Source organism: Salvelinus alpinus, unplaced genomic scaffold (assembly GCF_045679555.1).
Source record: "Salvelinus alpinus unplaced genomic scaffold, SLU_Salpinus.1 scaffold_63, whole genome shotgun sequence".
NCBI lineage: Eukaryota > Metazoa > Chordata > Actinopteri > Salmoniformes > Salmonidae > Salvelinus > Salvelinus alpinus.
This window is the reverse complement of record NW_027256004.1, coordinates 143,965-157,167: the sequence shown is the minus strand read 5'-3', so window position 1 is coordinate 157,167 and position 13,203 is coordinate 143,965. Positions and strand designations below refer to the sequence as shown.

The 13,203-nt window shown below is 40.7% G+C and overlaps 1 protein-coding gene across 1 annotated transcript; it reads left to right on the top strand.

Annotated features, from left to right (window-relative positions):
• Positions 1–377: 377 nt before the first annotated feature.
• LOC139567182 (zinc finger protein ZFP2-like) lies at positions 378–8,611 on the top strand. The gene is made up of 2 exons (XM_071388684.1): positions 378–945; positions 7,406–8,611. Exons 1-2 carry the CDS (start codon positions 858–860, stop codon positions 8,476–8,478), a joined length of 1,161 nt encoding a protein of 386 aa, XP_071244785.1. The 5' UTR covers positions 378–857; the 3' UTR covers positions 8,479–8,611.
• The last annotated feature ends 4,592 nt before the right edge of the window (positions 8,612–13,203 follow it).

The following is a 13,203-nucleotide window of genomic DNA, read 5'->3' as shown; positions in this document are numbered from 1 at the left end:
GTTTTTGGCTAAAACAGTAATTTTTGCTCATCTTTATCAAGGGTATCAATAACTAGGTGCTTATTTTGATATCTAGTTATTTGACTGAATCAGTAATACAGATGTGGAGTAGATGTAGTTTGTTTTAAATCCTCATAAAAAATCTGAACTAATCAAACAACACTTGTTGCTCTTTGTACGTGTTGATATAATATTCTTATTTAATGGAGAGGAAAAAAACGTTTCCCTAAACTGCTTTATAATATTATAATTCAATGAAGAAGAAAACAAGTTTTCCCTCCTCAACTGCGTTTCCTCCCTCCAGACAGCAGATGGCGATATGTGTCTTTCAGGCGAGGTTTCTAGTGTGACGTATAATCTAGTGGACGGAACGCTTCTTCAACAACTGCAGCCACGTCGGTAGCTCGCTTGCCAACAAAGTCGGAACATTCAAGTTCTTTAGACAATTTCGTGGTTTATTTGCCACTATGCTTTAAACATACTTATGTGGAAACAACTAGCTACCCCATTTAATTTAATATTTACGTTATAAGTCAACTAGCTGGCTGGTTAAGTTAGCACTAGTCTAGTCGCTAATGCTAACTAGCTATTATCCCTGACCATGAGTTCACTAAGCTACTCTCCTGATAAAGAAGAGGTCTGCTGGACGGAGAAAGAAAGAAAAGGCTGTTACAATACAAAAACAAGTAGAGGGTGAGGCTGTTACAGTGAATGAAGAAGAGAAAGACGTTACAGTTAAAGAAGAGGATGAGGCCTTAAGAGTGAAAGTGGAGGATGACGTTACTGTGAAAGAAGAGGGGGAAGATGCAGTTTTTGGAGTGGAGAATGACGTGAAAGAAGATGAAGACGTTTTTGGAATGAAGGATGAAGAGGGGGAGATTACTGTCACATTAGAGGAGGAAGAAGAAGAGAAGCCTGGAGAACTGATTAGCACCAGTAAATACAGTGAGTACTATCTTATAAAACAGGAACATTGATCTGATTAACACCAGTACATACAGTGAGTAATATCTTATAAAACAGGGACATTGATCTGATTAACACCAGTAAATACAGTGAGTACTATCTTATAAAACACAGACATTGATCTCTGCAGTTGTTGAACAAATGTTTGATTTTTAAAACGGCATTCTACACTTGAATATGTTTTTGTACTGTAGGAATTGTTCATGACTTCCTCCGGTTATTTAAAAAAATACTTTTCCTGTTGAAAAGTGAGATGTAAATACAGTAAAGTATAAACACACTAAAGGGAAACAAATAAATGTTTTGAGCAAAGTAGTGTTTTTTGAGACAACTGCAAACTAGAAGGAGTGAGTGATGTCATAGTAAGGTATTCAAGAAGTTGGCTTGATGGGAAGTTGTGATGTCATCCAATAGGCGACAGATCTTCATGTGAATATTCATTATTCTTTTTTAAGTCATTCCTGTTCTGTCAAGTTGGTTGTTGATCATTGCTAGAAAGCCATTTTCAAGTCTTGCCTTAGACTTTCAAGAAGATTTAAGTCCAAACTGTAACTAGGTCACTCAGGAACATTCAATGTCATCTTGGTAAGCTCCTCCAGTGTCGATTTGGCCTTGTGGTTTCGTTTATTTTCATGTTCGTACAGTTTTTTGTATTCAGATTTCTAAAATGCACTCTACCTACATAACATTTAGTGTCGCCTTATATTACGCTGGAAAAACAGTTTTCATGGGCACAGATCCTAAATCATTTCAGAGTATGCAAAATTAAATGATGCTAACCGAGAGTCACCGTATTGACAACGCCCAAATGGGTACTGTCATTAACGTGGTTCTTCAATAATTACACATAATACTTAATACTGTAGCTGTTTTGTTATAGTCACATGTTCAACTATCATCAGCTGATCCAGGAAATCATTTTCTGAATGACAGTCAAATGACAAACATCACGACATGCAACAACAACCAAAGTGCTTCTTCATTCATTACACCGGTAAAGACAGTTATGCCGTGCTCCACGTTGGATCCAACATCCCTAACAAATTGATGTTTATAATGTTGTTGTCTGCTTGATTTACAGTAGGGTCTCGTTAGTCTGTTTGGAGACAGAGATACTTAGCTCATAATGTGTAGAGAACTGTTCCTTGATGGAGAACTGTTCCTTAACAGTATAACTTTAGTCCGACCCCTCGCCCCGACCCGGGTGCGAATCAGGGACCCTCTGCACACATCAACAACAGTCACACGAAGCATCGTTACCCATCGCTCCACAAAAGCCGCGGCCCTTGCAGAGCAAGGGGAACCACTACTTCAAGGTCTCAGAGCAAGTGACGTCACCGATTGAAAGGCTTTTAGCGCGCACCACCGCTAATTAGCTAGCCATTTCACATCCGTTACATAGGCTATTGTACAACACACAGAGCTATTTTCCTTTATTCAGGACATTTAGAATGACAACCCATTACAGAGTAGCCTAGTGGGATTATTCACAAAATTATCTGGTTATGAAATGTTATGACAAATTAATTTTAGTTTTCATGTTTCACCTGAAATATTAAATTGTTTATAGTCCTAGGTCTATGTTGTTGTTAGGTAAATCAAACATTTATTTATATAGCCGTTCTTACATCAGCTGATATCTCAAAGTGCTGTACAGAAACCCAGTCTAAAACCCCAAACAGCAAGCAATGCAGGTGTAGAAGTACGGTGGCTAGGAAAAACTCCCTGGAAAGGCCAAAACCTAGGAAGAAACCTAGAGAGGAACCAGGCTATGAGGGGTGGCTAGTCCTCTTCTGACTGTGCCGGGTGGAGATTATAACAGAACATGGCCAAGATGTTCAAATGTTCATAAATGACCAGCATGGTCAAATAATAAGAATCACAGTAGTTGTCGAGGGTGCAGCAAGTCAGCACCTCAGGAGTAAATGTCAGTTGGCTTTTCATAGCTGATCATTAAGAGTATCTCTCCTGCAGTCTCTAGAGAGTTGAAAACAGCAGGTCTGGGACAGGTAGCACATCCTGTGAACAGGTCAGGGTTCCATAGCCGCAGGCAGAACAGTTGAAACTGGAGCAGCAGCACGGCCAGGTGGACTGGGGACAGCAAGGAGTCATCATGCCAGGTGGTCCCGACGCATGGTCCTAGGGCTCAGGTCCTCCGAGAGAGAGAGAAAGAGAGAATTAGAGAGAGCATACTTAAATTCACACAGGACACCGGATAAGACAGGAGAAGTACTCCAGATATAACAAACTGACCCTAGCCCCCCGACACATAAACTACTGCAGCATAAATACTGGAGGCTGAGACAGGAGGGGTCAGGAGACACTGTGGCCCCATCCGATGATACCCCCGGACAGGGCCAAACAGGAAGGATATAACCCCACCCACTTTGCCAAAGCACAGCCCCCACACCACTAGAGGGATATCTTCAACCACCAACTTACCATCCTGAGACAAGGCCGAGTATAGCCCACAAAGATCTCCGCCACGGCACAAACCAAGGGGGGGCGCCAACCCAGACAGGAAGATCACGTCAGTGACTCAACCCACTCAAGTGACGCACCCCTCCTAGGGACGGCATGAAAGAGCACCAGTAAGCCAGTGACTCAGCACCTGTAATAGGGTTAGAGGCAGAGAATCCCAGTGGAGAGAGGGGAACCGGCCAGGCAGAGACAGCAAGGGCGGTTTGTTGCTCCAGAGCCTTTCCGTTCACCTTCACACTCCTGGGCCAGACTACACTCAATCATATGACCCACTGAAGAGATGAGTCTTCAATAAAGACTTAAAGGTTGAGACCGAGTCTGCGTCTCACATGGGTAGGCAGACCATTCCATAAAAATGGAGATCTATAGGAGAAAGCCCTGCCTCCAGCTGTTTGCTTAGAAATTCTAGGGACAATTAGGAGGCCTGCGTCTTGTGACCGTAGCGTACGTGTAGGTATGTACGGCAGGACCAACTCGGAAAGATAGGTAGGAGCAAGCCCATGTAACGCTTTGTAGGTTAACAGTAAAATCTTGAAATCAGCCCTTGCCTTAACAGGAAGCTAGCACTGGATTAATATGATCAAATTTTGGGGTTCTAGTCAGGATTCTAACAGCCGTATTTAGCACTAACTGAAGTTTATTTAGTGCTTTATCCGGGTAGCCAGAAAGTAGAGCATTGCAGTAGTCTAACCTAGAAGTAACAAAAGCATGTATGAATTTTTCTGCATCATTTTTGGACAGAAAATTTCTGATTTTTGCAATGTTACGTAGATGGAAAAAAGCTGTCCTTGAAACAGTCTTGATATGTTCGTCAAAAGAGAGATCGGGGTCCAGAGTAACGCCGAGGTCCTTCACAGTTTTATTTGAGACGACTTTACAAACATCAAGATTAATTGTCAGATTCAACAGAAGATCTCTTTGTTTCTTGGGACCTATAACAAGCATCTCTGTTTTGTCCGAGTTTAAAAGTAGAACGTTTTCAGCCATCCACTTCCTTATGTCTGAAACACAGGCTTCTAGCGAGGGCAATTTTGGGGCTTCACCATGTTTCATTGAAATGTACAGCTGTGTGTCATCCGCATAGCAGTGAAAGTTAACATTATGTTTTCGAATGACATCCCCAAGAGGTAAAATATATAGTGAAAACAATAGTGGTCCTAAAACGGAACCTTGAGGAACACAGAAATGTACAGTTGATTTGTCAGAGGACAAACCATTCACAGAGACAAACTGATATCTTTCCGACAGATAAGATCTAAACCAGGCCAGAACTTGTCCGTGTAGACCAATTTGGGTTTCCAATCTCTCCAAAAGAATGTGGTGATCGATGGTATCAAAGGCAGCACTAAGGTCTAGTAGCACGAGGACAGATGCAGAGCCTCGGTCTGACGCCATTAAAAGGTAATTTACCACCTTCACAAGTGCAGTCTCAGTGTTATGATGGGGTCTAAAACCCCATCATGTTTGTCTTCAGGAAGGCAGTGAGTTGAAGCGCAGCAGCTTTTTCTAAAATTTTTGAGAGGAATGGAAGATTCGATATAGGCCGATTTAGTTTTTTTATATTTTCTGGGTCAAGGTTTGGCTTTTTCAAGAGAGGCTTTATTACTGCCACTTTTAGTGAGTTTGGTACACATCCGGTGGATAGAGAGCCGTTTATTATGTTCAACATAGGAGGGCCAAGCACATGAAGCAGCTCTTTAAGTAGTTTAGTTGGAATAAGGTCCAGTATGCAGCTTGAAGGTTTAGAGGCCATGATTATTTTCATCATTGTGTCAAGAGATATAGTACTAAAACACTTAAGTGTCTCTCTTGATCCTAGGTCCTGGCAGAGTTGTGCAGACTCAGGACAGCTGAGCTTTGGAGGAATACGCAGATTCAAAGAGGAGTCCGTAATTTGCTTTCTAATGATCATGATCTTTTCCTCAAAGAAGTTCATGAATTTATTACTGCTGAAGTGAAAGCCATCCTCACTTGGGGAATGCTGCTTTTTAGTTAGCTTTGCGGCAGTATCAAAAAGACATTTTGGATTGTTCTTATTTTCCTCAATTAAGTTGGAAAAATAGGATGATCGAGCAGCAGTGAGGGCTTTTCGATACTGCACGGTACTGTCTTTCCAAGCTAGTCGGAAGACTTCCAGTTTGGTGTGGCGCCATTTCCGTTCCAATTTTCTGGAAGCTTGCTTCAGAGCTCGGGTATTTTCTGTATACCAGGGAGCTAGTTTCTTATGACAAATGTTTTTCGTTTTAGGGGTGCAACTGCATCTAGGGTATTGCGCAAGGTTAAATTGAGTTCCTCAGTTAGGTGGTTAACTGATTTTTGTCCTCTGACGTCCTTGGGTAGGCAGAAGGAGTCTGGAAGGGCATCAAGGAATCTTTGTGTTGTCTGAGAATTTATAGCACGTCCTTTGATGCTCCTTGGTTGGGGTCTGTGCAGATTATTTGTGTCGATTGCAAACGTAATAAAATGGTGGTCTGATAGTCCAGGATTATGAGGAAAAACATTAAGATCCACAACATTTATTCCATGGGACAAAACTAGGTCCAGAGTATGACTGTGGCAGTGAGTAGGTCCAGAGACATGTTGGACAAAACCCACTGAGTCGATGATGGCTCCGAAGGCCTTTTGGAGTGGGTCTGTGGACTTTTCCATGTGAATATTAAAATCACCAAAAATTTGAATATTATCTACTATGACTACAAGGTCCGATAGGAATTCAGGGAACTCAGTGAGGAACGCGGTATATGGCCCAGGAGGCCTGTAAACAGTAGCTATAACAAGTGATTGAGTAGGCTGCATAGATTTCATGACTAGAAGCTCAAAAGACGAAAACGTCATTTTTGGGGGGGTAAATTGAAATTTGCTATAGTAAATGTTAGCAACACCTCCGCCTTTGCGGGATGCACGGGGAATATAGTCACTAGTGTAACCAGGAGGTGAGGCCTCATTTAACACAGTAAATTCATCAGGCTTAAGCCATGTTTCAGTCAGGCCAATCACATCAAGATTATGATCAGTGATTAGTTCATTGACTATAACTGCCTTTGAATTGAGGGATCTAACATTAAGTAGCCCTATTTTGAGATGTGAGGTATCACGATCTCTTTCAATAATGGCAGGAATGGAGGAGGTCTTTATCCTAGTGAGATTGCTAAAGCGAAGTTATGGGTCCTACAGTAGGTTTATGTTGTTGTTTGGTGAAGTTATGTGCCAATTTGTTGAACACTTAGGGTACAAACCCTCATTGTCAGGCTGATGGCAAAGCTAGCCAGAGAGCATTTTACCTGTTGAAGTGTTTAAGTATAAATCAATTGAAGCAGGTGATTCAAGCCCTACAATTATAATCCATATTTAATGTGAAATGCACTTATAAGCAACCTGGAAATGGTGGATATTATTGGTGTCAGCCTATGAGAACTCCCCTGAGTTTTCTCCCACGGTGGTGAATCAGTGAATAGACACAGAGCTTAATGTGAGTTTCCTTGAGTAGCACTCCTGATCTTGCACTGTAATGTTCAGAATACATTGTGAAAATCTAAAATCTTCGCTCACTATTTTTGCTCCAGGCAGATACTACATCCATAACTAGCGGTTTCCTCATTAGCAGGGAGGAGTTTCTGCAACCAAATTGTGTGTGCTATGCCCTCGTGCCGCAATTTTAGCAAACACAGAAAGGGGCCCATATTGGAGACCAAATGTAATCTGGCACACTGCTTAGGATTTCAACAACTTGAATAACTTATTTCTAGCCTACAATCATCGATGTTACTACTAATGTGAAAACAAGACTAAATCTGGCTATTGTTGCTATCTTGACTGTCTTAATTGTTAAATACAACAGACGTCAATTGTTGTACACCTTCATTGGTACGCTCTGGGCATCACCCTTTACCTCAAATATACAGTGGATTTCTGCTGTAGTGGGCCTTTAACCATCTGTCTGACTTTGTTGTTCACACAGGAGAGAGACGGGACTATCGTGGATCCTCTGGGGAGCCTCAACAACATCATAATGCTGATGAGGCAGAGAAAAGTCTCTCCAGATCAGAACACCTCAAGAAACACCAGCAGAGACCCACAGGGAAGAATTCTCACTGCTGCTCTGACTGTGGGAAAAGATTCAACTCTTCAGTAAAACTTAAAACACATCAAAGAATTCACACAGGAGAGAAATCTTACGGCTGTGATCAATGTGGGAAGAGTTTTACTCTGCTACAAACCCTGAAATCACACCAGCGAACACACACAGGAGAGAAACCTTATAGCTGTGATCAATGTGGGAAGAGTTTTACTACATCTAGCAATCTCACTATACACCAGAGAACACACACAGGAGAGAAACCATATAGCTGTGATCAATGTGGGAAGAGTTTTAATACATCTAGCTATCTAACTATACACCAGAGAACACACACAGGAGAGAAACCTTACGGCTGTGATCAATGTGGGAAGAGATTTATTCTGCTACAAACCCTGAAATCACACCAGAGAATACACTCTGGAGAGAAACCTTTTGGCTGTTATCAATGTGGGACGAGTTTTTCTCAGCTAAGCATCCTGATAGTACACCAGCGCGGACACACAGGAGAGAAACCTTTTAGCTGTGATCAATGTGGGAAGGGTTTTACTACATCTAGCTGTCTAACTATACACCAGAGAACACACACTGGAGAGAAACCTTATGGCTGTGATCAATGTGGGAAGAGTTTTACTCAGCTAAGCAACCTGGTAGTACACAAGAGAACACACACAGGAGAGAAACCTTATAGCTGTGATCAATGTGGGAAGGGTTTTACTACATCTAGCTGTCTAACTATACACCAGAGAATACACACAGGAGAGAAACGTTATGGCTGTGATCACTGTGGGAAGAGTTTTATTGGGCTACAATCCCTGAAATCACACCAGAGAATACACACGGGAGAGAAATCTTATAGCTGTGATCAATGTGGGAAGGGTTTTACTACATCTAGCTGTCTAACTAAACACCAGAGAACACACACGGGAGAGAAATCTTTTGGCTGTGATCAATGAGGGAAGAGTTTTTCTCACCCAAGCAGCCTGATAGTACACCAGCGGACACACACAGGAGAGAAACTATATATCTGTGATCAATGTGGGAAGAGATACTCTGATAAAATATCTCTGATTAAACATCAGAAAATACATACATGAAGGAGTTGTTTCATGATATCAATGAAATAATGTCACAATGTAGAATGTATTAACATTGTTGAAGCAGTATTTGAATGAATGTCAGAATGTAGAACCCTAAACGTTTGTCCCCTGTTCAGTTGATATTAGCCTCAGCGGAAAAATCCAGGCCCTGAATTGAAAGAGTACTATTTATTTAACAAAAAGTGACAAAAAAAATTGTGTTACACTTACCACGTTGGTGACCCACTTGAATCAAAACGCAACACTTCAACATGTTTAGGTTTTCAATATATCCCAAATTGTTTCTGCATATTGGTTATTGATTTGGACACGTTAAAACTGTGTTTTGACATTGCGCTATTCCAATTTAGCAAAATGTCATTGAAAGACATTGAAAACGTCCAATATATGTTCGGTTGTAGTTGTAGTTTTTTCAATTACTTAATTTCAACATACTTGCAGCCTAAACACATGGACGCAGTATAATAAATTGGTCTATAATCAATTGTATTAACAATCTTACATCTTACATTTAGCACGTATAGCATCTTACATTTAGCACGTATATACATCTTACATTTAGCTCGTATAGCTCGTTAGCACATAGGACGCACTGATTGGTGTCACCTCGTTAGTGTTCCACCTGTGCTGGCTTGTCCATCTCGTTAGTGGGAAGGTGTTTCACCTGAGCTGGTCCTGGTTCTATTTAAGAGTGTCTGGCCCAGTGCTCCAGTTGTCTTGATAGATGTGGAGAGTCAACACCTTTAGTTGCACTACCGTTTTGGTTTGCTTCCTGTCTTTAAGTTTGTTGTGGGTTTTTCTTTTGTTTGCCTCTTCTTGGGCAGATTTAGTGTGTGCTTATGGTAGGTGACTTTTATGTCCCAGTTGTTGTTACTTGTCAACTTTCAGTGGACACTGAGAGCAAAACTGCAAGATTATGTTATAATACTTTTATTGCATCAAATGGTTGTTTTATGCAACAGAATAGAGGGTTCTTATAACTATTGTGTATGTGTGTTCTACTGAGGATGGGCCTCTGGGAGATAACACTGACAGGAGATTTACAATGTCTTTTGGGTGATTAAAACCTAAAGAGACCGCATTCCAGAGCATGAGTAATGTTTCTGTTCTACATGGTACCAGGGAGAGAGGACCCCAGGGCCAGACCCTGGTCTCTACACAGAGTACTGTTTTTACAGCAGATACTGTCTGCTGAGAATTTTAAGTATCTTTCATACAAATCTTAACCTTGTGACCCGTTCTATACATCTATTGTTCGTCATGTAGGTTGAAAGGAGAGTATCTTGGCTATAAAAGACCTTTGTACTGTTGTCCTGTGGGTCGACCAGCCATCATTATCGTAGAACACTCAATTGATTCACTTTATGTGTACGTTGTATTGACCTGCTCCCTTATTAATAAGTGAATAAAGATTTAGTTTAAGAATAACTCTGACTTGTGTGGTATGTTTCTCTCCTCATTTGATATTAAAGAAGTTAACCACCACATTTGGCGATGTGAATCTTCACTTGGTGACCGCTCCTGACGACCTGGGTAAATGACCTGGCTCCTGACGACCTGGGTAAATGGCCTGGCTCCTGACGACCTGGGTAAATGGTGCACGAGGGATCGCTCAAACTTGGGATCTCAGGAAGACCACACTTTGGGAACGGAGCAGATGGACCCACCTTTGATTTGAGAGGCAGCGAGCCGAGTGGATATCACATCTCAAAAGTATTTTTTTTTTAAATTAAGAGGAAACCCGCAAAGTGGAGTTAAGCCTCGTAGGCTCTGCGTGTGTATTCCTGTGTGGAGGTGTAAACAGGGCCCAGTCAGGAGGCCCTGAGTGTGTATTCCTGTGTGGAGGTGTAAACAGGGCCCAGTCAGGAGGCTCTGCGTGTGTATTCCTGTGTGGAGGTGTAAACAGGGCCCTGTCAGGAGGCTCTGAGGCTGAGTCAGCTATCTATGTGAACTGGATGAAAACTAGAATCTGTGTTTACTAGTTAAGACCATTTATGATATAGTATAAGATAGTAAGGTGCGCCTGTAATTGTTTTAAACCTGGACCCAATTTTAGAAGTTTTGAAAGATGTAAATGTAAGAGTTGCATTATCCTAGGAACTAACCATGACATAGAAATGTGAAAATATTCCTGCAGATTAAAATATTGTTGAAAACAACTAATTGATTAGGTATGTTTGGGAATAGCATTGTGTGACTGTGACATGAGAGTTGTGTGAATATGGAAATTAGTCTTAATCTGACGTTTGGATAGAAACATATAGAAATATGCTTAATCAGATGATTGAAATTTGGATAATAAGCGAGATGATATTTTAGAAAGCAGCGGAAGGTCTATAGTTCCTGGGAGGCTTGATTTTGCCGTGGTCACTGGGAGGTTAGAGAACTGTTGGGGATCCCATGGTCATTGTCCGGGAAACAAGTTTATTTTTTGTTCTGCTGGGAGTATGTTTGGAGAGCTGCTTCGTAGCTATGGAAAGTCCTTGAAAAAGCAAATGGAATGGTTGTCGTGAGTACCTGAGAATTTCTTACATTTTATATGGATTCTGTGAAAATATGATGAATTGTATGTGTCTATAATCGATTACTAGAGATTTGATAAAGTAATACTGGGAATATAATTAGATACAATTTAAACAACCCATATGTAGACGAACGTAGGTTTTGAGTTGGTATCTTTAATGGATAATTTGATAAAGATGAGGTTTAAGCATTATTAAACAGTCTACAAAGTCTGGGCAGTTGTTTCAGAAACTGATGGGAGTGTCCACTTTAGGGTAAGTTACCCTAACGATGTAACTATAAAACGTCTGGGTACTACAATTGAAATAAAACTCCTTAAGGCCTGTGGGGGGGTTCTTCCCAGTATAAGAGGAGTTGCTAGATTTATTGAATAAACCTTTTTCCATAAAGTTAGAGAGAACCAAGGTGGCTGACTAGCTGTTGATGTTGAAGAATCGTCCCGTCCACTAGATTAAACGTCACAGTGGCAGAATCACCTGAAAGACGCACATCGCCATCTGCTGACTGGAGTTGGTATCGCAGTTTAGAAAACACTCAAAAGCGACTGCCCCTAAAAACCAACGACTCCCTTTGAAAACGGGCGATGTGGCATCAAACATTTATTATAGTGTAAAAATGTACTACAAAGTGTAGCTAAATACAATAACTTTGGTCATACCCACTCAGCCCGTGACGTCCAAGGACGTTGAATTACGGGCGATATCAGGTCTGTCTGTTGTGGCTGCTATTTCTCCCCAAAATAGTCATCCAAAATTGGGCTGTGTATAACTACTAAATGTCTCTCAGACAAGGTGACTTTTATCCATATACACTCTAAAAGTAGAGGTTCCTGGATTATCCTTTAGGGGTTCTTCAAATTGAAACTGTGGGGGAACCCCTAAAAGTTATTTGAAGAACCCTTTATCATGGTTCCTCAAAAAACCTTTTGGGGTTCATTTTTTAAACTCTCTGTCCACCCTCCCTGCATTATAGAAACATATTTAAATAATAATATTGACAATATTGATTTAAATAATTCATTGTTTATTTAGTGGCACCACAAATGTGAATTAATATTTACAAAACAATTTACCAAACAAAACACATTACAAAATTGCAACATTTCTGCAGACATGTCAGACCATAATAAATAATACATTTACTTTGTATAGTGCTTTTCATGACATTTAAAAAATATATACAAATAATGATGTACAATAAAAACAACATACATTAAAAATGAATCATTGGTAAACTAACAATATTGTAGACTTGATGCTAAATACAGATTTTTCAGCTTTAGTGTGTATATCGTATCCACTTAGTTATGTTAGGAAGTTTGCCATCTTTATGACCGGCCCTGGTAACTTCACCCCAACTTCTCTTCTCCCAGAACACAGTAACTTAACAACATAAGTGTTTTTCTGACATTTTGGGGAAATTTAAGGGAAAATAAAAAATACAGTCCTAGCAGAGCCCCAAGTCCCATGGGGACGTCCTCGAGGGCGTGGATGTTCTCCCCATCAAAGGCCAGCAGGATTTCACTCTCATGGTGAAATGGATTTCCGCTGATGTGCAGTAAAGGAGTGAAGAGCGGTAAAATCTGTGTCAACAAAAGTAAGAAAAGATTATTACACATACAATTAACAAAGAACATAACAAATGTTCAGCTATAGTTTTATATAAGCATGCACACCTATGTTTATGAAGAAACAGATGATTGGTGCATAGGCATACCTTGTCACGGACATAGTCATTGAAGAGGTAGGGCAAGAGCAGAATCGCTGCTGTGGTCTCCAGTCCCAGTAAAGTAAAGCAATGATCTTACTACACTTGATCATTTTATTACAAAATACATTAGAGAAAGGGAAGGAATAAGAGCAAATCCCTCTTCTGTATTGTCCTTCAGGGACTGTCAAAATAGCAGGATGATGTCCTCACCCCTGCCTCGCCTCTCTACCTCTGCTAGTCCTTGAATTATCTTTTTGTCTATATCCATTCCATGGACTTGATTCATTACTGACAAGATCTGAAAAGATCATTTGTACACATTTGTATGCTAATAGATTTCAGTTTGTA

Coding starts and splice junctions, on each gene's coding strand:
- LOC139567182 (XM_071388684.1), top strand. CDS start 858: ATGAAGGATGAAGAGGGGGAGATTACTGTCACATTAGAGGAGGAAGAA. Junction 946..7,405: donor GATTAGCACCAGTAAATACA/GTGAGTACTATC, acceptor TTGTTCACACAG/GAGAGAGACGGGACTATCGT.